The sequence below is a fragment of the Muscardinus avellanarius genome, assembly GCF_963383645.1.
Source record: "Muscardinus avellanarius genome assembly, chromosome: 11".
In the NCBI taxonomy this organism is placed as follows: Eukaryota; Metazoa; Chordata; class Mammalia; order Rodentia; family Gliridae; genus Muscardinus; species Muscardinus avellanarius.
In genome coordinates, this window is record NC_137797.1 from 40,081,483 (window position 1) to 40,105,410 (window position 23,928).

The 23,928-nt window shown below is 34.4% G+C and overlaps 1 protein-coding gene across 6 annotated transcripts in view; it reads left to right on the plus strand.

Moving 5' to 3' along the window:
• Window positions 1–512: 512 nt before the first annotated feature.
• The window catches only part of PPFIA2 (PTPRF interacting protein alpha 2), a gene marked incomplete at both ends in the record, with an annotated part of 485,975 nt that continues 462,559 nt past the window's right edge, over window positions 513–23,928 (plus strand). For all 6 annotated transcript variants that reach the window (XM_080705637.1, XM_080705639.1, XM_080705631.1 and 3 more), the window contains one exon: window positions 513–761. In XM_080705637.1, coding sequence (XP_080561763.1) covers window positions 513–761 — 249 coding nt within the window. The remainder of the gene's footprint in view (window positions 762–23,928) is intronic.

Consider the following 23,928-nt stretch of genomic DNA (forward strand, 5'->3'; position numbering starts at 1 on the left):
ACTTAATTGTTTTGGATTTTCTCAATGAAAGGTGAACACTGATTCAATCAGTTATCTAAATCATTAAAAATATGGGTTTATTCTTACTCATTCAATGTCAAACACGGTTTCCTTTTACAATATAATAACAAATAACTTAGAGGTTTTAGATTAAAGAGATTTGTAAACTTGCAGGGAAAGAAAGCTAATGAACGAATAATTGAAACAAGGTGTTTCTGTAAGTTGAATTAGAGTGGAATAAAATAAAAATCAAGAAAGAGGTGGAGCCCAGTTGTATTTTATAGTTGGGATATGTGTGTATTGTCAGGTAATGAGAATGTATGTACATTGGAGAGAGTGATGGATCATGTTTCACAGAGGTCAAAACATTTAGCTGGGTTTGAGTTGGGGCAGAGAGTAGAGGAAGGGGGAAATGAAGCCATTCAGCTGCAAAGAGTGAAATGAAGTGGTACCCAGGTGGCACTATTGGAATGGATTCTCTACTAAGATTAAATTTTTCTTTTATTTAAGCAATGATGTGTGAAGTGATGCCCACAATTAACGAGGACACCCCAATGAGCCAAAGGGGGTCCCAAAGCAGTGGCTCGGACTCAGACTCCCATTTTGAACAACTGATGGTGAATATGTTAGATGAAAGGGATCGTCTTCTAGACACCCTTCGGGAGACCCAGGAAAGCCTCTCTCTCGCTCAGCAAAGACTTCAGGATGTCATATATGACAGGGACTCACTCCAGAGGCAGCTCAACTCAGCCCTGCCACAGGTATGCTCTCTTGTACTTTTCCTTCTTAGTATATGATTGAAAATGAGATATGAATTCAATAAGATTTGCTTTATTCTTCTAATTACTTTTCGACTTAATAGATATGATATACATTTTTGGTAAGAAAAAAGTAAAAGTAATTAATTTACATAAAACCTTGCCTCAAAATCATGGTGTAGTAATGGGAAGGGAATGTGGAAATATGAGTTCCTATCTAATATTTTTCTTGAAAATGTTCTCTGTATGTTTGAGTAGAGATAAAAACCATTTGCCCATTAGCATTTAATTGCTGGTATATAGATACAGTTTTATTTTTCTAAATTTTAAAACATAATCATGACATTTAGAAATACAGATATTTTAATTTTCAGTAATGTGGTCTGTTTTAAGAAGTGTAGTAGTTTGGAAGTATACTGTCAAATTAGTGTTTTGTTTCCTTTCTTTAAAAATGTCTCATATTTGCTTAAAAATTCTTAGAATTTCTTCTCAAAAAATACTTTTGTGGAGCTGGGCATGGTGGTGCACGCTTGTAATCCCCGCACTTGGGAGGCTGAGACAGGAGGATCACACGGGTTCGAAGCCAGGCTCAGCTACTTAGTGAGGCTTTCAGCAACTTAGTGAGACCCTGTTTCCAAATAAAATATAAAAAAGGTCTGGGCGTATAGCCCGGAGGTAGAAAGCCTCTGGGTTCCACCCCCAGTACCACACACACACACAAAAAAATACTTTTGTGGAGCTGGGCATGGTGGCACATGCTTGTAATCCCAGCATTTGGGAAGCTGAGAAAGGAGGATTGCAATTGGAAGATAGCCTCAGCTCCTACTTAGTGAGGCCTTTTGCAACTCAGTGAGAATCTGTTTTAAAATAACAACTAAAAAATAGGGCTGGGAGTGTAGCTTGGAGGTAGAATGCCCCTGAGTTTTATCCCCAGTACCTTAGGGAAAAAAAAATACTTATGTGGGTTGGGGGTGGGGGGGATCCAGTGGTAAAACACTTGTATAGCATGCACAAGGCCCTGGGTTTGATCTCTAACACAACCAAACACCCCAAACTTCAACTAGTTTCTTTTTATTTTAAAAATATTTTAGCAATTGAGAAAAGGGAAAATTTAGCATTATTCTCACAAACTTAATGCTGTTGAATTAGTTGCTTTTAAATACATTTCTGTTAATCTTTTTATTTTATAGAAATATTTGGACAATTTTAATGATTGCCAGCTTATTTATTCATTCATTTATGCTCACTGTTCTCTAGAATTAAAAGATGACAATCAATTTATTTATTGAAGAATTGTGGGCATTATACCTGCAAGCTACACTCTTAGCCCTATTTTATTTTTGTTTTGAAATAGGGTCTCACTGAGTTGCTAAGGGCCTCACTAAGTTGCAAGGATGGTCTGGTACCCGAGATCCTTCTGTTTCAGCCTCCCAAGTACTAAGATTATAGACATACACCACCATTCTCACCTCTGCTTCTTTTAGATAGGAGGAAGACCATAGGATATGAATGAGATTTTTCGTCACACTCTAGAACACTATAGTGTTTTTCTAAGGCCAAGTTTGACCTTCTTGTAAAGAAACAATAGAGCAAAATGTGAATTGACTTCTTCCCATTAAGTTATTTATGTCTTATAGCGTGTATCTTTTTAGAAATATTGGAAACTATGCAAATCAGCTGATTAAAATGTAAGTCCAGCTATAATATTAACTTGCAGTGTCACATTGAAATATGTATGACTCAAAATAGAATAAATCATCAAAACCTCTCTGCCTCACCATATTAGATGATCCCACAAACCTATCTGAATAACTTCTCTTCCAGTCTTTAGTGTTTCCAGTCCATTTGTTTGGTGTTGAGATAAAGTGGTGTTTCAAAATCACTCTCACCTGTTGATAATGCTGGTTTATTTAAACGCTCAGAATGTGTTGCTTCCTTTCAAAAGGCAACAAGCCAATTTTTGCCAAGAGTGATTTCTTCCTTCAAGGTAAATATTTTGGTCTTTGTGATTATTCTTCACCAGTAACTTTTAGAACTATCATCCGAAGGCTCACTCTTGCCTAGGGTTATTTGAGTTGGGTGATCTTTTGGGAAAATGAAGTCCTGGATCCAATCACACTCTTTCTCATCTTATGTGCCTAGCCCAAAAGGTCAATCACTTTTGTTAGACACAGGGTTTCCTTAAAGAAGGCTTACATTGGAGAAAAGTTCATTTATGTCTTCAGTATGCTCCTGGGTGGTACTCGATTGAGGTTTTTAATCAAGTTGCATAAGCAAACATGGTTGTTTGTTCCCATTTTCTCCACACTTTTCTTGAAAGTTGATAATTTGGTTTCATTTGTAGGATTCTGAGTGTATCCCTCCTTACTTTCTATATTTCAATCAATTTCAATATTTGTAGTTTCAATCCTAGACCTGTCAAAATGATATAATTTGGGTCTTAAATTTTTTTTTCCTTTCCATCAGGCGTGCTGGTACACACTTGTAATCCCAGCATTTGGGAGGCCGAGACAGGAGGATCACAGTTCACTGACAGCCTCGGCTGCTTAGGGAGGCCCTTTGCAACTTAGTGAGACCCTGTTTCAAAATAAAAAATTAGAAAAAAAATAGGGCTGGGATTGTCGATCAGAGGTTAATGCCCCTGAGTTTCATCCCCAGTACCGCAAAAAAAAAAAAAAAAAAAAAAAAATCCTTTCCATATAAAATCAGGTGATAATTTCACAATAATGTTGTAAAATAAAATATTAGGACAAGATACTCTTAGAAAAAAAGATGAAAATTGGAAAATATTTTCATAAATAACTATATTGTATGGCTCAATATCTTTTTAAAGGGACAAGAATGAAAAAAAAAAACTTAGCTGCCATCTAAGTTTTTTGTTTGTTTTGTTTTTCAATGATTCTAGTGCAGAATTTGTTGTTCAAACTCCATAAGGCAGTTGTGTTTTAGAGTTCAGGATTTTCTTGATTTTTCTGTATCATCGTAATATGGAACCTTTCCTTTACAAGCATTAGGGGAAGAACCCCATATTTATTTTACACATATTTCTGAAGATAATTCAATGTATATTTCTAATTCATGGAAAAATAAAGAACTACAAATAATCTAATATTAGCAAAGATCTACTTTTGCCACCGATCAAGTTTGCTATATAACCATAATAAATTATCAGTTTTCTAAGCATATAACATTTGAAATTATAGATTATAGATTGTAAATGAATATATTAAGGCAGCTATATTTCCAGTCTATTTTACATATAAATAGATACATTTTTAATATTTATTTTGTATATTAATATTACAGATAACCATAGAAATCCACAGGCCTTAGAGATAATGATGACCTTGTTACTTGTTAAAAAGCAAGTATTTAATAACATAATCTGTACATTTAGGGATATATGTTTCATGCAAAATAGAGGAATATTCCTCATTTATTGGTATCTTTGAGTTTTTTTAAGTAATTTGCAAGCAATGTACCTGCCTTGTTTAGCATCATTGTATTTTACGCTGAACTGGAAAGAAGAAAATGACTACTATAAATGTGAGTTTTGAGGTAGAAATAAAGCATATAAAATTGAAATCTGCCATAGTAAAATACAAGTAACAACTACTTTAGAAACAGAATTGAATACAGAATGCAAACTTTATTGCCGAGATATTTCAAATTGTCTATATAGTGCTTTTAGGTGTTGGTGATTAGAAGCTTTGCTTTAGTTACCTTCTCTTATTAGTCCTTTAGGAAGAAACACAACAATAATTTTTAACAATCCTAACTAAATAAATTATGTTGCAATTGTAGTGTTCTGTATTTTATTATGTGTTTGGATTTCTATGTGTTTGAAGAGTACCAGAAATTCCACATCACTCTTCATCTTCAGTCCTGCTATTTCTAAGCCACACACCTAATCACACACCTTTTTTTAACCCACAGATACATTTTTATGTTGTACAGAGTCTCCTATTATTGTGTATTAAACTAAGCCACCCTCTGCCTTCCATGTCCACTCCTGTCTACTCATCTCTTTACTCATATACCTGAGCGTCCTTACACGTGATTTCTTCCTCGTCTCTGCATTCAGTCATCAGTGGCTACACTGTTTTTATATTTCAATTCCCAGAGCTCTCTCTGCTCTTTCTATTTCTTCAAAACCTGATGTTGAAATTCTTCGTTCAATCTCTCTGCCTCTCTCTTTTGGTCAATGTGTCACATTCCACTGGCTGTGCCTCAACAAATTCCATGCTCTTCTAGTCTTTTTTCCTTCATGCATAGTCATGTCTCTGCCTGTAATGTCCTTTCTTGATGTCTTGGCTAATTTATCATTCTAGCTAAGACTTTCACTCCTCTAGAAATTCTTTTTATTAAAATTTTTTTATTGGTGCATAATAGTCATACATTTTAGTGGAGTACAAGATGGTAGAGGCATACATGCACACATCACTTAATTAACCCTTACCCAATTTCCACCCCATTTCCTCCCTCCTCCCTCCTCATGTTTGACTTAGTGATTGATATGTTTGTCAATGTACATCATGAAATTAGGGAATTTCCTTCTTCCCTCCTGCCATCCCCTCAGTAAGGTCACCTTATTTGCTCATCTATAGTATCTCTAGAGTTCCTCCTATGACCCATTTTCTCCCTAGCTTCCACGTATTAGGGAGAGCTTCTGATTTCTTACTTTTTGTGACTGACTAATCTCACTTAGCATAATGGTCTCCAGTTCCATCCATTTCCCTGTAAATGATGTTATTGTGTTTTTCTTTATGGATGAGAAAAAATTCATTGTTTACATATTCCATAGTTTTGTAATCCATTCATCTGTGATGGACATCTTGGCTGGTTCCATAGTTTGGCAATGGTGAATTGTGCAGCTATGAACATAGATATGCATGCGTTAGTTTGGTAGTTTGGTTTTCATTATTTTGGGTAGATATCCAGAAGTGGTATTGCTGGATCATATAGTAAGTTCGTTCCCATTCTTCTGAGGATCCTCCATTTGTTTTCCAAAGTGGTTACACTAATTTGCAATCCCACCAACAATGGATTAGAGTTCCCACTTCTCCACATCTTCACCAGCATTTGTTATTGTTTGTGTTTTGAATGATTGCCATTCTAGTTGGAGTTAGGTGAAATCTCCGGGTAGTTTTGATTCTATTCTGAACCCTGTTTTACTTTCCCTTATTGTTCAACATATTGTAATGATCTGCTCTGTGTCTATTTCCTAAGCTAAACTGTAACCTCCTTGAGAACAGGAAAATACCTTATCATCCATAACCACAAGGATACTGTTTTGTTTTGAAGACTAAATAGCAATCAAATAATGAAAATTACCAACAGATTTGTTTGATAAAATATTGTAGGTTAGAAAAAAGTTTTTATAGGGGCAGTAGAATATGGTCTGTGTGGGGAGAATTAAGGACAGGAGTTTGCATATAGGATAATCTGTATAATCGTGAATGAACTGGAGACCATGTAAGAATTTCATGAAGAAACATTATTCTGTCATTTTGACTTTGAATGAATTATATCATGGTGGTGCATTCAATATCTATAGTTTAAGTAAAACCCTATAAAAAGAAAATCTCAGAGACATACAAAAAGATGGGCTTATGTACTTCAGTTGATTTTAATTATGTTGGCTAGGCTAACTTATGCCCCTGTTTAGAAGGTGGGCTCAGTCATTTCTATGTCATCTGGATATTGGCTATTCCAGGATGAACTTGACTGGGGTATTTGGAGCCACTCGGTTCTACACCTAGTGTCTGTCTACTCCTGCAATAAGTTAGTTCTGGCAGGTTCTGAGGGTTCTAGCAGAGGAGTAAGAACAAAGCAAAAATAAGCAAATGCCTTGCAAACTTCTGCTATTATTATTATTATTATTATTATTATTATTATTATTATTTTTGCTAAAGTCCCTTGGCCAAATCAAGAAGCAGAGTGGAAAACAGTTTAAAAAAATGTTGAATGCATGTCAAAGGGTGTAGACACAGGGAAGAATGAAACACCGAAATAGTGCAATTGATCTCTTGCAAACACAACCAGAGGGTCCTTTTGGCTGAGATCATATTAGGGAATGCTTGTTATGATAATAATGTTCTAGTGATGTATGAGGATTTTTTTTTTTTTTTGGTGGTCTGGGGTTCCTAGAAACCCTTCTACCTTCGTGCTACGCTCACAGACCTATTTTTATACTTTTTTAAATTTGGAAACAGGGTCTCTTGGTACGATCCTCTTGTCTGCCTCCCAAACGTGGGGATTACAAGTGTGCGCCACCACGCCTGGCGCTGTATGAGTATTTGAAATAGAAATATGAACCATGAAGCTAGAAAAACATAATAGAAATGTAATGAATAGAGAAAGAAGCAGGAACTAGTAATGCACCAAATAGCCAATGCTTTAGACTTAAGTCAGAAGATCAGGATTTGAATTGAGACACTTTTACTTGTTAGCTGGGGGATCGTGGATAAGTAGTTTCAATCCTCTGAAACTCTTATTTTCTTAATTAATAAGAGGAAAACATCTACTCGTGGGAGTGGATACAGAAGTGTGTGTGTGTGTGTGTGTGTGTGTGTGTGTGTGTGTGTATACTTCAGATACCAGGGTGAAAGGTCAGGTATTTTTTATCAGTTGAAGATATGCTCGTGTATGTATACTTTGATGATGAGTTAAAGGAGGAAGATGCTTGTGAGTGAGAGAAATATATTTATCATTTGACCTTTTCAAATGCAAGTTATCTAGGTGAAATTTATAAAGAATGACAGATTGTGCCTTATAGACACTTTAATTCTGCAGGCAAACTGCCTGGGTATCTTTTTGGCTTGCTACTTACAGCTCAATAACCTCAGTTCAAGTACTTGATTCAAATAATGATGGAAACTGTTTCATATGATCATTATGAGAAATAAATGAGTTGGATCATGTCAAATGATCAATTCAGTGCTTCATAGATACTACATACTAAATAAATGTTAAATGTAGCTCTTGCTGCCATTATTATTACTATAGGTATTATCATCTTTGTCTTTAGCCAACCTTAACTGCAGTTTTACTTGGTAATAATGAACAATAGCACAAATTGAGAGCAGCAATGATCCCATGACTCCTCAATCTTTATCAAATTATTTGTCCTTTGATTTACCTTATTTTAGCATTAGAATAATCTTAACTAAACTCTTTTGAATTGTTTTCTCAAATTCTCCACTTCAACAATGGTCAGTCTCACAGATCTCTTGATTACATCAAAATATAATTTCTACTGTGTTGCCATTATAACATCTGGGCACAACGCTTCGATTTTTAATAAAAGCTAAGGCCAGCACACTGTCTTTAGCCTGTGCTCTGCCAAAAACAAAGATGCAAATTTTTTTGTTACCTCCTGTTGTAGCTACTCTATTTTCTTAATGAATTTTCCTCTTTGCAGTTATTTCCCCCCCTGGCTAAATGAAATGGTATTCACTTATGGACTTTATTTCGCATTGCCTTTTCTTATTTATCCCTTCCAAACTAGGATTTTTTCATTACTGTTCTCCTAAAAATACACTCTCTTATGCCATAACTGGATATATATTTTTCAAGCCTAGTGATTAGTTTTAATTCTTCTTGCTCTTTAAATGTTCTATGTCAAGCAATACTATTATTTATTTCATCTCAAGATCCTTAAGTTTCATGATACCCCTCTGCCTTGGTTTTTAAATATCTTTTTTACTTTTTCCTCTAACTATGTACAATAGTTAGAAGAAAATATACATATTTTCTCTAAACACACACACACACATATATGTATATATATATATGTATGTATACATTTATGTGCACTTATATATACATGCACATACATATATTAACGTAGTTTTATATGTTTGCATGATGCTGGGGATTGTACCTAGGGACATTCTACCTCTAAGTTATATTCTTAGCTCTATTTTATTTTTTTATTTGGACACTGGGTTTGCTAAGTTACTGAGAGCCTTGCTAAGTTGCTGAGGCTGGTTTTGAACCTGCCATCTTCCTGTCTCATCCTTCCAAATACTAACATTACAGGCACGCACCACCATGGCCAGCTATGAATTTTATTTTCACTTGGAAAAATCATCTAGCTAATCCTTAAGTGTTAAGTAATAAAGATAAGATTAATTGTTGCAGTTGACATGGACAAAAACTCCCATTATGACAACCAATGCTTTAATTAAGCATTCAGATAAGGAAATGAGAGTATTTCCCTGTTTTTGAGGTGAAGTTAGGTCAGTAAGATGCAAAACTTTATATACAGGCAGTACTAAAACATAGTCCAACTAGTGAGTCCAGCATTAGATCAAACATCATCCTAAGATATGTGGAGATACTAAAAGACTAAAATATTTTGAAGAGAAGTTGGTTTGCTGTACATAGCCTGCCACCACACTTACGGGGCATAGTATGATTTTGATTCTAGAGGCTTGATGTGTTTCCTCCTGGGGCTGAACTCTAAAATCAGCAGCAGTGACTGCAGATTCCTCTGCTTCTATAGCAGACTAAAGAGTTTTGTGGCAGGTAAGTTTCATGTCCTTCAATATCAAGATAAATGTTGGTGATTTTTGCAGACCAAACAAAACCCTCAACATGATGATCTTCCTTAGTAATGTCTTAAACTCACAGCGAAAGTAGTTCATCAGATTTTTAGGTTCCCAGGTGGTGAATCATGAGTGACAAATTGGAAGACTGACTCTAAGTTAAGTCAATTGGGAAAGAACTGACAGAGGGCTTCATTGAGTGACCCACTGGTACACCCAGAAGAGGAAGGGTCATTGCTTATACATCTCCATCCAGAAAGACAGACCAGGAGTGGCAAATGGGTACCACATACTACTGTGGTTTTTCTCCCCATTTTCCCTTCATGGGGCAAGAAATAGAGAACTCCAGAATAATCGTAAAAAATGCTTTCATTTAGTTCCTGTTCTAGAGGGATCAAAGCAGTTACTCTGAGCAGGTGACATCAGACTAAAGAGAGGCCATTATGCTCCTAAACTCTACTGAGGACTTCAAAGCTTGTAGTAAGCCAGAACTAAGTATGTGTGTGTGGGGGTGGTGGTGGTGGTGGTGGTGATTAAGTTAGATAGGCGCTCTTGGCTTGGCATATTTCATAATCTTGTATTGAACTAAAGCTATGAAATAGTCAAAAAGATTTTTTTTCTTTTTTGCGGTACTGGGGATGGAACCCAGAGGCATTCTGCTTCCAAGTTATACTCCCAGCTCTATTTTTTATTCTTTATTTTGAGGCAGGGTTTCACTGAGTTGCAAAGGACCTCACTAAGTAGATGAGGCTGTCTGCAAACCAGGATCCTCTGGTCTCAACCATGCCCAGCTGTCATTTAGATTTTTAAATTCCAAAATGAAATATAATTGTTATAAACACGCTGTATAAATTAAGGTATCTATCTGAAGTTTCATTTGTGGTTCATGTCTTAACATGAGAGAGAGAAATTTCTTATTGGTTACTGATTCTAGCTTCTTTATCAGACTGGTTAGAGGCCACATCCCAATTATATTTAAAACATTCCAGTGAGGTTGTTTCTATTATTCCCATTTTACAGATGATAGAATCAAGCTACACAGAGATTCATTAATTTGTTCAACGGGATCCTATTAATGACATCTGTTTTCAGTCTGCGCCATCTCTTTCATCTTCCTGTGCTCATCTTGAGTAAGAGAAATAGTATAACCTTTCTGGAATCTTTTAGGACATGTTGATCATTGAAAACATTTCTCAAGACTATTCCTGAGTTCTAATAAGACAAACAACTTTTTTTTTTTAATCTGGAAGATGTGAAATACTTATAGGAGTTAGCATGACTATATTTCATATAATTATTCAAGGGTCAAAAATTCTGATATTTATAGCAGCATTATTTATCTTTTTATGTACTGAGCACATGGTATAGCTCATTACATTCTTACTATAAACAAGAGAGTATGATTAGAAAATGTAATAATTGGATTTCAAGTATTTTATTTTTTTTTATTTGTACTGGGGATTGATCCCAGGGGCATTCTACCACAGAGCTACATCTCCAGCCTATTTTTTTTTTTTTATTGTTATAGGCCTTCACCTGGGTCTGAGGGTCTTCTTGCTAAGTTGCTAAGCTGCCTTGAACCTGTGATCCTCCTGTCTTGGGCTCCCAAGTACTAGTATTATACCTGTGTGCCACCATCTCCAGCAAGATTTAGTCTTTAATTATTTAAAAATTTCAAAAGTATTAAAAGAGTAAAAGGAACTAAGAGTCTCTGTTTTACATATACATGATCATATAGCCCAGCTGGATTTTATTTTGAATAAAATCACATGACACTGGACAGCCGTTGAACTTCTGTGATATTTGATTGTGTATGTAATATACTTGCTTTTACAATTTCTTCAGGTGTTTGCTCAAATATCACTTTCTTTTTTTTTTTTTTTTGTGGTACTGGGGTTCCTGGAAGCCCTTCTACCTCCGGGCTACACTCCCAAACCTATTTTTATATTTTTGAAACAGGGTCTCTTACGCCAGCGCGGCTGGCTTCGAACCTGCGCGATCCTCCTGTCTCCGCCTCCCAAGCGCGGGGATTACAAGCGTGCGCCACCTCGCCCGGCTCAAATATCACTTTCTCAGTATGGCTATGCATGATTGACCTGATTTAAAATTATAAAATTGTAATAGCTCTCTTCCTAATACCTCCAATCCTACTTCTCTGTTTTTACTCTGTAACATGTTCAATCATTCAGCCAGTGCACATTTTCTCTGTGTCTTATTTATTATCCCTCCCTTTGCTCCAGTGGACTCATAGTCTGTGAATTCAAGGGATTATTTTCTATTTGACATATAGCTGGATTTTTTTTTTTGCGTATAACAGCCTTTTCATTTACTTGTTCATTATTTTGCTTGTTGAATATATTCTTCAAAATATGTTTTGGCAAGTCATACAATCACACACAAAGTTATACAACATATATAAAAGATCTTAATAAAGTAAGTAAACAAATATAATATATGGAGAATCGTGGCTAAAGTGTTTACAACACTAAATTTATTACACCAAGGAGACTAACATTGACATTTTGCCTCATATAGCCTTCTAGAATAAAGTGGGTTTTTATAATAATATATGGTGATGGAATTTTAAATATTTTAGTCATAGCAATAAGAATCAGCATGTGACTTGTAGTATGATATATGAGCTCAATTTATTTTTATTTCAAATTCCATTTCTCTATATTCTTTGTGCTCATTCACTAACAAATTTATTTTCTAAATTAAGCCATTTTTCATAAGATAAATGATATGATAGTTGTATGACATGATACTGCTACTATTTCTATTTCGATTATGTAACTAAATTTTTTATTTTATTGGTGCACTGTAGTCGTATATCTTAGTGGGGTAAAAGATGGTAGAGGCATACATGGGCACATCACTCATTGAGCCCTTCCCCAATTCCCACCCCATTCCCTCCCCTCCCTTGTTCTTGTGTTTGCGTAGTGATTGACTTTGATATGTTTATGAATGTACCTCATGTACATTAGGCCCTGCCATCCCTCTTAGTTTGGTCACCTTATTTGTGCATCTCGTGTACAGTTCTAAATTTCATTTTGTAGATGGAAAAAAATAAAGGTAGAATGTTCTGATTAGGTTTCATTGTTAAACAAGTTATGCTTCAATCTCTTTCCTTTCCTTGACTTTCATGCTATTCTTCCCTTCCTTGTTGCTCTTCCTTGCTCTCCTTCTCCTCCATTTTTCTTTTTAATTGCTTTTATTTTCCTTCTCTCAGAGAATGATATCAACAGCCATTTGTACTATCAAGATGAATTTGTACCCTGAGTTTTTTCTACTAAACTTTACAGTCTAATTTGGTGTACTTAGCATTAGTATGCAAAGGATACATTTATTTTAACTAATATTTAAAGAAAAATTTCAGATTAAGTAACAAGGCCATCAAAATTTACACCGTTTTTCTGAATAATTCTAATAATAATAGTTTAGAGTTTAATAGCTCAAGACTAAGTAGCAACTATCACCCATCACAATGCCTACATTTGGGGAAAATAGAGTCTAACAGAGATATAATTATGGAAATCATCTTTTAAAACATGACTGTCACACCCTAGTCAATTATACCATATATCCTTGCATGATCTGCAAATTAATTACAGGTAGTTTATAAAAGAGTACCTCTTAACGAGCTTATGCTACCTAGATTTTAGTGTTGAGGCTGCTATTAGTTTCATTCGATTGTATCATTTTTATAATGTTATTGTCAATTGGACATTTTATCATCATGATGTGCCCTATGAATTCATGGGTAGATATTTACCCTTAAATTTTGTATATTTTATTAGTATAGTGATAGTTTTATTCCTTTTTCTCTTTCTTTTTTTCTTTCTTGTTTTCATTAGATGATATTTCTATACTTACATTTTCAGTCTTTCTGTGTTCTTGAATTTATTTCCTCCAAATGCTAATACTTGCTTGGCTTCATTTTGAGAGTCTTTCTCTTATAATTATTTGTTATCTTTATATTTACTAGGAGTAGTTTATTTATGTTTAACTTACTACCTTCCTGATTGTTTTTTATTCACTATATGTTCTGTCCCTTTTGTTATGTATTTATATTTTCTTTGAATTAATTAAATGTATTTTTATTGTTCAACTTTTTCCTCTATTCTCTAGGAATTTTACATTGCTTCTTTTCTTTCCAGTACTAGAAATTAAACCCAGGGACATTCTACCTCTGATCTTTTATTTTGAAACAGGATCTCACTAAATTTATGAGACTGGTCTCAAACCAGCAAATCCTGTCTCAAACTCCCAATTATTCTAAGTGTGAACCCCCACACTTGGCTACCAGGTACTCTTTGAAACACGAACTTACAAAGTACAATGTGTATTTTCAACAAATTATAATTCTTAGTTTGTATTTTCCTGCCTTATATTCGCATATGGAATACATGAATACAGTGGTATTTATTTATTTATTTATTTATTTAGTTATTGTGGTACTGGGGTTCCTGGAAACCCTTCTAATTCCGGGCTACACTCCCAGACCTATTTTTTTATATTTTTATTTGGAAACAGGGTCTCTTAAGCCAGCGCGGCTGGCTTCGAACCTGCTTGATCCTCCTGTCTCCACCTCCCAAGCGGGGATATTACAAGCGTGCACCACCACGCCTTGGTACAGTGGTTTTTTTTTTACAGGCAATATTCCATTACATTTTTTCACAAATTTACCACTTAACATTACTAAGAGTTCTTTCTGGATCTCAAATATTCCATCTGAGATTGCTTTTCCTCTGCATGAGGAACAAAGCATAGCGAAGAAGAGTAATTTTATCTACTTAAAATTTTGAGGAAATATCTTTATCTCACTTTTATTCCTCAGGGGCTTTTGCACTGGATATAAAGTTTTAGGTTAACACATTTTTTTTGACATTCAACATATCACTTTTTTTAACTTTTCTTGCTGCCATTGAGAAAAACATTAATTTAATTGTTGTCCCTTTCATGGTAAATCACTTTGATTCTTTTTAGATAGCTTTTTTTTAGAAGTTCAACTATAATGTATTAGAAGTGCATATGTCTTTATTATTTTTATGCTTAGTATTCATAGGAATTATTGATATTGTGAAAATGTCTTTCATTTGTTTGGGTAAAATTTTACTTATTCATTAAGTGTTGTTTCTGTCCCATTCTGTCTTCAGCTCATTCTGAAATACAGCTTTACATATGCTAGTTTTCCTCTCTTTGTCCTCTATTCCTCTCACCTTTTCTTCTATATTTCCTAACTTTCTTTCTCTGATTCATCTTATTTTTGTAATTATCTTTTGATTCACTACTTTCTCTGTTCTGCATAATTTTTTGTTAACATTTATTTGGTTCTTTGTTGTGATGATTATTCTTTAAAACTCTATAATTTCCATTTTTGTTCTATAATTCTTCTATCCCCTTGAGCATTGTAAGCATAGAAATTTTAAGCTTTACATATAACTTTTTGCATATAACCTCAATATCTTGAGCTCTTATGTTTTAATTTTGGTGTGGGATTTTTTTATTGTCTTTTCTCTCTTATGCCTGTTTATTTTTATTTAATTTTGTGGCAGTCATTTTATTTGCAAAATTATTAGTAGAGGTCATTTTAGTCCTAGGAAAACATTATTTTCCTCCAGATGATATATTTATTTGTTTTGGCCAGATACCTTGGAAAGTAGTTATCCTTATTGGGCTTATTTGGATTAAGAAGCCGGTTAAGGAAGATCTATGACTCAGGGATATCTAGAGTGGAGTCCTTGTGAGACTCAACTCCAAAGAGAAGGATTCACTAGACCCATTGATCTTTTCAGGACCTGATCCCAGTTCTGGTCCTTTTAGATGTGTAAAGCTGAAGACATGGTGAGACATGTCCTATAGAACTCAGGGAAAAGCAGTCCTAAGTGTCTGAGTCTGTCCTTTTCTCCAGATCCCAAACTCTCAAATCTTCACTATGTGCTTGTTGTCTTACCTCACAAGTGAATTAAAAGTGGAAAAGCCACTCAACGATTTTAGTTGTCCTCGTAAGTGTGGCTTGTCCACATTGCACAGTTTGCCATGGGTGGAAGCAGAAGTCTATAGGCTTTATCAAATACAATAAACATAATTAACTGAAAAGACAGCTTAATGCAATTTTCTTAAAATAAACATGTCCATTTTTTATAAAAAATGGGCACTCTTTTCTAATTCATTTTCTGATGTACTCATAGTTTATTATATATTCTAACTAGGATTCTGGATGTCATTAACTGTCCCGACAGTGTTGAAAATTAATCTCCTTTTGCCAGCATTTTCTCCTTCACATGTATCTTTCTCACAGCTGCAGAATCATCTACTGAAAATGCAAATATGACCATCCTACTTCATTTCCAAAAATGAAAAGAAAGTTAAAAAAAAAGAAAATTCACTACAATAAATAAATTAATTGAGCAAGGTCACAGAATACTAGATGAATATATAAAAACATTATAATTCTATACAGTAAGAAAGAATAATAAGAAATAATAAGAATTCCACCCAGAGTAGCATCAAAGACAATACACTAATTAAGAATAAATTTAACAAAACACATGCAAGGCTCGCACAATGAAAGCTACAAGACATTACTAAGAGAAATTTAAAAATATCTAAATAATCTGGGAACACTTGTTTTCTCAGTACTTGGGACACAGAGACAGAAAATCACAAATTCAAGGCTAGCCTTAGCAACGTAGTGGAACTTTCAGCAACCTAGTGAGACCCTCTTTCCAGACAAAAATAAAATAAAATAAAATAAAATAAGATAAAATAAAATAAAATAGGGCTGGGAATGTTTCTCAGCAATAAGATGCCCCTGGATTCAATCCCTAGTACTCCCCCACCAAACATAAAAATAAATGGTAAGATATTTCATGTTCATATTTTTGAATCCTTATTTTATTATTAGTTTAATTTATTTATTTTTTATTGTTATGTTAGGGATAAAACCCAGGGCCTTGTGCCTTCCAGTGAACTATTACCTGAAGATTCATTATTAAGATGTCACATATGCACACATCATCTATAAATTTTACACAATTCCATTAAAATATTAGCAGGGGTATTTTTGGCAGGAAGGATATGTTGTTTCAAAAATTTATGTGGAAAGGCAAGGGACCCACCATGATCAAAACAATCATGGAAAAGATTAAGAAATGTTAGAATAAAAATATCTACATTTTTTAAAAAAACAATAGAAGATAATCTCGAAGACCTTACATAAAAATCAGTCCATAAAAATCTCAATAAATTAGACTTCATCAAATTAAAAAACATTTACATCTCTCTCTCTCTCTCTCTCTCTCTCTCTCTCTATATATATATATATATATATATATATATATATATAAAATCATATGCTTTTATTGGTACATTTTAGTCTCAGTTTATAATGTGAACTATGTTGACAGTAATATACATGCTCACATGTGGTGAGCCTCCCCATTCCTCCCCATTTTCCCCTTTCCAAATACAGAAATACAGAGTACTGAGTTTTACATTGGTATAGTCACATATATACACATAGTCAGTGGTAGTATTTTCATTAATGAACCTCAATCTTCCTCCTTCTTTTTTCTTAGACTACTTCCTTGGCTCCACTGACTTTTCTCTCTATTATCTGGACTTCCTCTGGTAACCAATTACTCCATGGGTTGTGCATATTAGAGAAAACATATGCCCCTTCATTCTCTGTGATAGGCTAATATTACTTAACATAATGTTGTCCAGGTTTTTCCCTTTTCTTGTAAATGTAATAATTTTGTTCTTCTTTATTGCCGAGTAGAATTCTATTGTGTGTATTTTCCATAAATTTTTGATCCATTCATCTGTTGATGTATATCTAGTTTCCATAATTTGGCTATTGTGAATTGTGCTGCTATGAACATGGATGTAGACCTAGAAAAATCAGTCATAAATTTCATATGGAGAAACAAAAGACTCAGAATAGCCAAAGCAATTATTAATAATATCAGCCATATAGCAGACATCACAATTCCTGAATTCAAACTATACTACGGAGCCATAGTAATAAAAATAGCATAATATTGGCACAAAAATGGACACATAGAGAAATAGAACAGAATAAAAAACAAACCCACACACTTATAGCCAATTGATTTTTGACAAAGGTGCTAACACATACATTGGAGAAAAGACAACCCTTTCAACAAATGGTTTTGGGAAAACTGATTATCCATTTTTTGAAAAATTAAACTAAATCCTTACCTCTCACTCTGCATATCAATAAACTTGAGATGGATCAAAGACCTGCAATTTAGATCAGAGACTGTAAAGCTACTAGAGGAGGGCATAGGTCCAACACTCCAATATATAGGCACGGGTAGAAACTCCCTCAAAAAGACCTCCAAAGCTCAGGAAATTAAAATAAAAATGAATAAATTGGATGGTATTCAGTTAAAATTTTTTTCTATACATCAAAGGAACCTATCAACAGTCTAAATTGAAAGTCTATGTATGGAGTGGGAGAAGATCTTTGCCAGCTATCCCTATGATAGAGGATTAATATGTAGAATATATAGAGAACTTAAAAGATTTTACACTAAAAGCAAACAAAAAACGAATAATCCAGTCAAGAAATGGGCAACTGAATTGAATAAACACTTCACAAAAGAAGAAATGGCCAATAGATACATGAAAAAATGTTCAACATCATTAGCAATCAGGGAGACACAAATTAAATCTACACTGTATTCCATCGAATCCCAATCAAAAGGACAATCTTTAAGAAGTCACATAACAATAAATGTTGGTGACGATGTAGGGAAACTGGAATTCTTCTACATCATAGGTGGGGTGCAAACTAATTAAACTGCTATGGAGATCAGTGTGAAGATTCCTTAGAAAGCTGAGAATGGATCCATCAGATGATATGACTATATATGACTATACTGCTCTTAAATATCTTTTCAAAGCTGCCAAAATAAAAACATGTCTTAAAACATTATTAAAAATGAAAATATGCTAGAAATAAATATTTTCAATCAACTAGAAGTAAATATTTTCATTTTATATATCTGATTAAGGACTTCTATGAAGAATTGATAAAGAACTCCCATAAATCAATAAAAATAAAATAATCAATTAAAATGGGTAAACAATTTAAATATATATTTTACTAACAATGATATCTAGATATCAATAAGCTTATAAAATATACTTGCTTAGCATGGTAATTCAAGTTCTTGGGAGGCTAAGACAGGAGGATTACAGGGTTGAGGCCAGCCTTAGGAATTCAGCAAGCACCTATTTAAAAAGATAAAAGGCTGAAGGTAGGATTCCCCTAGATTCAATCACCAGTATCAAAAAATTAAATAAAGCCGAGCGTGATGGCACATACTTGTAATCCAGTGCTTGGGAGGCTGAGACAGGAGGATGGCACAGATTTGAAGCCAGCTTCAGCTACTTAGTGAAGCTCTCAGCAACTAAGTGAGTCCAAGTTTCCATATAAATTATAAAATAGGGCTGAGGGTGTAGCTGGGAGGTAGAAAGTCCCTGGGTCCAACCCCCAGTACCACCAAATAATAATAATAGTAATAATAATAATTATTATTATTATTATTATTATTATTATTATTATTATTGTGCTTAACACCTATTTTACTTAGGGCATCTGCATTAAAACTACATTGAGGTTACACAGCACATCTACTAGAATATTTATAATCCACACACTATACCAAGTGTTAGCATTGTTGTAGAAACTCCAGGACGTTCATGTATTCCTAATTACCATGTAATACGGTACACTCACTGTCAAAGACAATTTGTCACTTTCCTTAAAAGTCAAACAAAAATTCTATTTCTAAGCCAGGTGTGGTGGCGCAGGCTTGTAATCCCCGCGCTTGGGAGGCAGAGACAGGAGGATCGCGCAGGTTCGAAGCCAGCCGCACTGGCTTAAAAGACCCTGTTTCCAAATAAAAAAGTATAAAATAGGTCTGGGAGTGTAGCCCGGAGGTCAAAGAGTTTCAAGAAACCCCAGTACCACCACCAAAAATAAATAAATAAATAAATAAATAAAAATAAATAAATAATTCTATTTCTAGAAATTTAACTAAGAAAAATGAGAACATATATACATCTATAGTCTGTTCATAGCAGCATTATTTACAATAGTCAATAAATGGAAGCAGTACAAAAATGTATTTAGTGGTAAAATGATAAACAAAATAGTGTGTATCTCTGCCAAGGAATGCTGTTCAGCAGTAACAAGCAGCAAGCTCCTGCTATCCGGCAGGCACAGAAGTGAGAAGCATCATGTTAAGTGCAAAGCCAGTCACAAAAGCTCTCATGTTGCATGATTCTCTGTTCATGAAATATCCAGAAAAGACAAAACTTAAAGACAGAGCGTCGATGAAAGATTGTGTGTGGCTGGAGGTAGGCCTGGAAAGTGGTGGCAAAGGGATACAATGGAGCTGCTGGGCGTGATGGAAATATTTAAAAGCTGAATTCTAGTTTTGATCACTCAACTTTATAAACTCCATAGAGCTGTGACATTGTGCATTTAAGCAAGTTAATTTTGTGGTAGGTCAGTGATATCACAGGCTATTAAAATAATTTTCTGGGGTTCCACAAACCTAGAGTTGCTTCCATAAACTTGACTGAAAATGAGATTCTCTCACAGTGCTTGTTGACAATGAAATTATCTACCCTGGAAATTTTCACTTCATATTTTTAACTATCACCTTGGATTATTTATACTTTAGCTTGGCAAAACAGTAATCTGGAAAATTAATGATTAAACCTTGGTTTCTTTTTTTATAATCAACTTTTTATTTTTATTTTTATATGCTTTTATTGATGCATTATAGTCTCACAACATAATGTAAATCATTCTAACAGTGACATACATGCACACAGTACTTGATGGCTCCTCTTCCCAGAATCCCTTCCCATCTCTCTTTTCTTATACAGAGTACCAAGAATGATTGGTATTTTCACATAAGCACACAAAGCCAATGGCAGTAATTCCTTCAGTGACCCTCACTCCTCCCCTTCTCCTTTCCCAGACCACCTCTCTAGTTCCACTGAAGTTTTTCCTCAATTATCTGGAGTCCCTCTGGCACCCAATTTCTCCCTAACTTTTGAATATTAAGAAAATTTATGACCCTTTACCTTCTTTGGCTGGCTAATCTTAGTTAACATAATCTTTTCAAGGTATTTCCATTTTCCTTCAAATGACATAAATTTGTTCTTTTTTTCTGGGTAGAATTACATTGTGTGGATATCCCATAGTTTTGTAATCTCTTGATGGATACCTAGATTGGTTTCATAATTTGGCATTTGTGAATTGTGCTACTATGAACGTAGATATGGATATATTACTGTAGATCTATAATTTCTATCTCTTTGAAAAGACACTCGGGAATAGTATAGCCAGATCATATGATCAATCCATTCCTGGTGTTCTGAGGAATCTCAAATCAACCTTGATCTCCATGGTGTTAATGCCTGATTCCTAATAGGCTGCATTCCCCTTTCATATTCTTCTACTCTCTGGTTCAGTTAAAATGCAAGTCTTAACTTTTTAATGCTATTTTGACTCACACACTGCCAATTTATGTATTTTTCCCTCCAAGCATAATGCAACCTCTCCCAGTATAAAGATCTTTATCTTGATAGTTCTACATCTCCCAAAACTATTTTTCCAAGACATCAAGTTTAATAATTCCATTCTCCAAATGCAACCACTTCTATGAAGTAACAACAACGAAAATTACTTAAAGACCATAACTTTAGCCCTCTACTTTTACCCTGTGCCATGCACTTTTAAAACATCCAGAAAGCCTAGATGTTTCCAACAAGTACTTATTTCCCACTACCCATACTGTAGCAATACATAAAGCACACACACATACTTAACAAAGGCTATAATTTGAAAGTGTCTTTTAAATAGAAATATTTAGTCCTAGAACGCTTCACCTTCCCAACTTATCAACCCAAGGGTCAGATATATGCATCCACAATGCTTAGGACTTTAATAATTTCACTTCCTAAGGGGTTCTAAGTTTAGCCTTTCCCTATGGATTTTAACACAAAGTGTTCTCAATGTATTAGTTTACTACTCTTATCATACACTGGAAACCTCTTTATCATCTAGAAAGACTAGGTGTTATAAATTAGCATGCATGTGTCCTTTGAATATAGACTGTATACACAGCAAAATAAAACAAAACACAGACAAAACTATTAATACAGTGCTGAGCCTAGCTTTATCTTCAGTTAACAATTGTTAGCTATTTACCTGAGGGAAAGAGAAAATCATACTCTGAGCTCCACAAGCAAAAAAAGGGCACTATCATTTCACCTCAATATCCTTGGGTTTACACTCACTTGCAGGCTAACATAGACAACAGTGGCAAAATGAGACCACACTTTCATCTGGGATTTGTAATCATCTTTTATCTGCAAAATCTAATGTCCTTGCCCTTGATGATCTTATGCATCCTCAAAAGACACACACTCCTGATCAAAATACTCTTGTAAATAAGGATGTTGTAGGCATTTATCTAGTGTATGGAAGCATATAAGATGTGCATTTAGGTTATGTTAGTTGCACTGTACTGGGATTACTGAAATGAAAGAGACAAATGAAAAATCTCTCTTGAAAAGCTGCTTGGCTTATGTGAGGTGATGGATGATTAAACCAATATTTACAAGGATGTGTGATAGAAGTCTGCACATGACAGAATTGTGGCAGATAATGAGTAAGAGCAAAGAACTCCATGTGTTAGACTGAAGAGAAGCATCCATGTATCAATGCACCAGTTGCCATTTTCACATCTTATTTTATATGTATAAGAGTGATAAGATTAAATACTTTAATTGTTTTATATCTAGAAACATAAAAATTTCAGAAAAGTCTGTTTCTTATTCTCACATCATTAGTAAGTTTCAGAGACAAGATGTAAATTCAGGTCTTAATTATTTTATTTTTTATTGTGATAAAAGCACTAACGTAAGTGCCAGCAATTTTTAGGTACACAGTAGTGTATTAATTATGTCCACGTAATTGTGTATCAGAGCTTTAGAACTTATTCATTTTGTATCACTGAAATTTTATAACCGTGTACTTTTTATTTTTATTTTAATTTTTAAAAAAATTTTTATTGGTTCATTGTAGTCATACTTAATGGGGGTACAAGATGGTAGAGGCATGCATGCTCACATCACTCATTTAGCTTTTCCCTAATTCCCTCTCCATTCTCTCACCCTTTTCTCCGTCTCATGTTTGGCTTAGTGAATAACTCTGATATGTTTGTGAACATACATCATGAGCATTAGGGAATTTCCCTCTTCCCCTCCCATCAACCCCAGTCAGGCCTCCTTATTTGCTCTTCTATAGTTTCTCCTTCTTCTTCTAGAATTCCTTCTATGACCCTCTTCTCCCTAGCTTCCACATATTAGGGAGAACATCTGATTTCTTACTTTTTGTGACTGATTAATCTCACTTAGCATAATGTTCTCCAGTTTCATCCATTTCACTGTAAATGATGTAATTTTGTTCTTCTTTGTGGCTGAGTAGAATTCCATTATGAACCTATTCCATAGTTTTGTAATCCACTCATATGTTGATGGACATCTTGGCTGGTTCAAACTGTCAAACTAATGCATGCATATCTATGTTTATAAGCAGTGTACTTTTAAAAATGCAACTTAAAGCATTTAGATTTTGGAGTCAAAATAGTCAAGAACAAGTATTAAACACTTCATACAAATTGTTCTATATCTATGAGAAAATTATTTAGCCTGAATGTTAAAGACAAAAGTATATGTCCTCAGAACAGTGGGAATGAACCTACCATATGACCCAGTTATATCACTCCCGAGTACCCCAAAGAATTACAACCAGACTACCCTAGTAATAATGCATTCCTGTCTATGTTTATTGCAGCACAATTCATAATTGCCACACTATAGAACCTGTCAAGATGTCCACCCATAAATGAATGGATTATAGAATTATGTGTTATATAAATGGCTGAATTCTACTCAGGCATAAAGAAGAACAAAATTGTGTCATTTGCAGAGAAATAAATGGAAATGAAGATTATTCTAAGTGAAATTAGTCATGAAAAGTGGAAATCAGATATTTTCCTTCATTTGTAAAAGAAATGGAAAAATTGGGATACAGGAGGGACTCTAGACAGAAAAGGAGAAACAGTAGGAGTGAAGGAGGAGACCAAACTGAGGGAAGTAGAAGAGGGAGGAGGACTTGAAGAGGGAAACACTTCAGTCACCATGATATACATATACAAACATCAATTCCAATCACAGTGTTGTGTACAGGAAGGTGAGGAGAGAGAGTATGGTGGGAATTGGAGGAGGGCTCAACAAGTACTGTGTGCATATGTCTCTATCACCCTGAACTTCAGTATGATGTATGATTATACTGCACCAATAAATCAAAGAAGTATGTATTCTTAAGAATTATTGTTTACAATTCAGAGCAGGAATTGTATGCTCTTCATCATCATAAATATAAGCACAGTGTATACTTTTCTACTCTATAGCGACCACAAAGGGTTACCACTTTAATTTATAAGTCTTCTCAGTATATATTTGTCAAAAACACAAGACCAGACATATATAAGAGA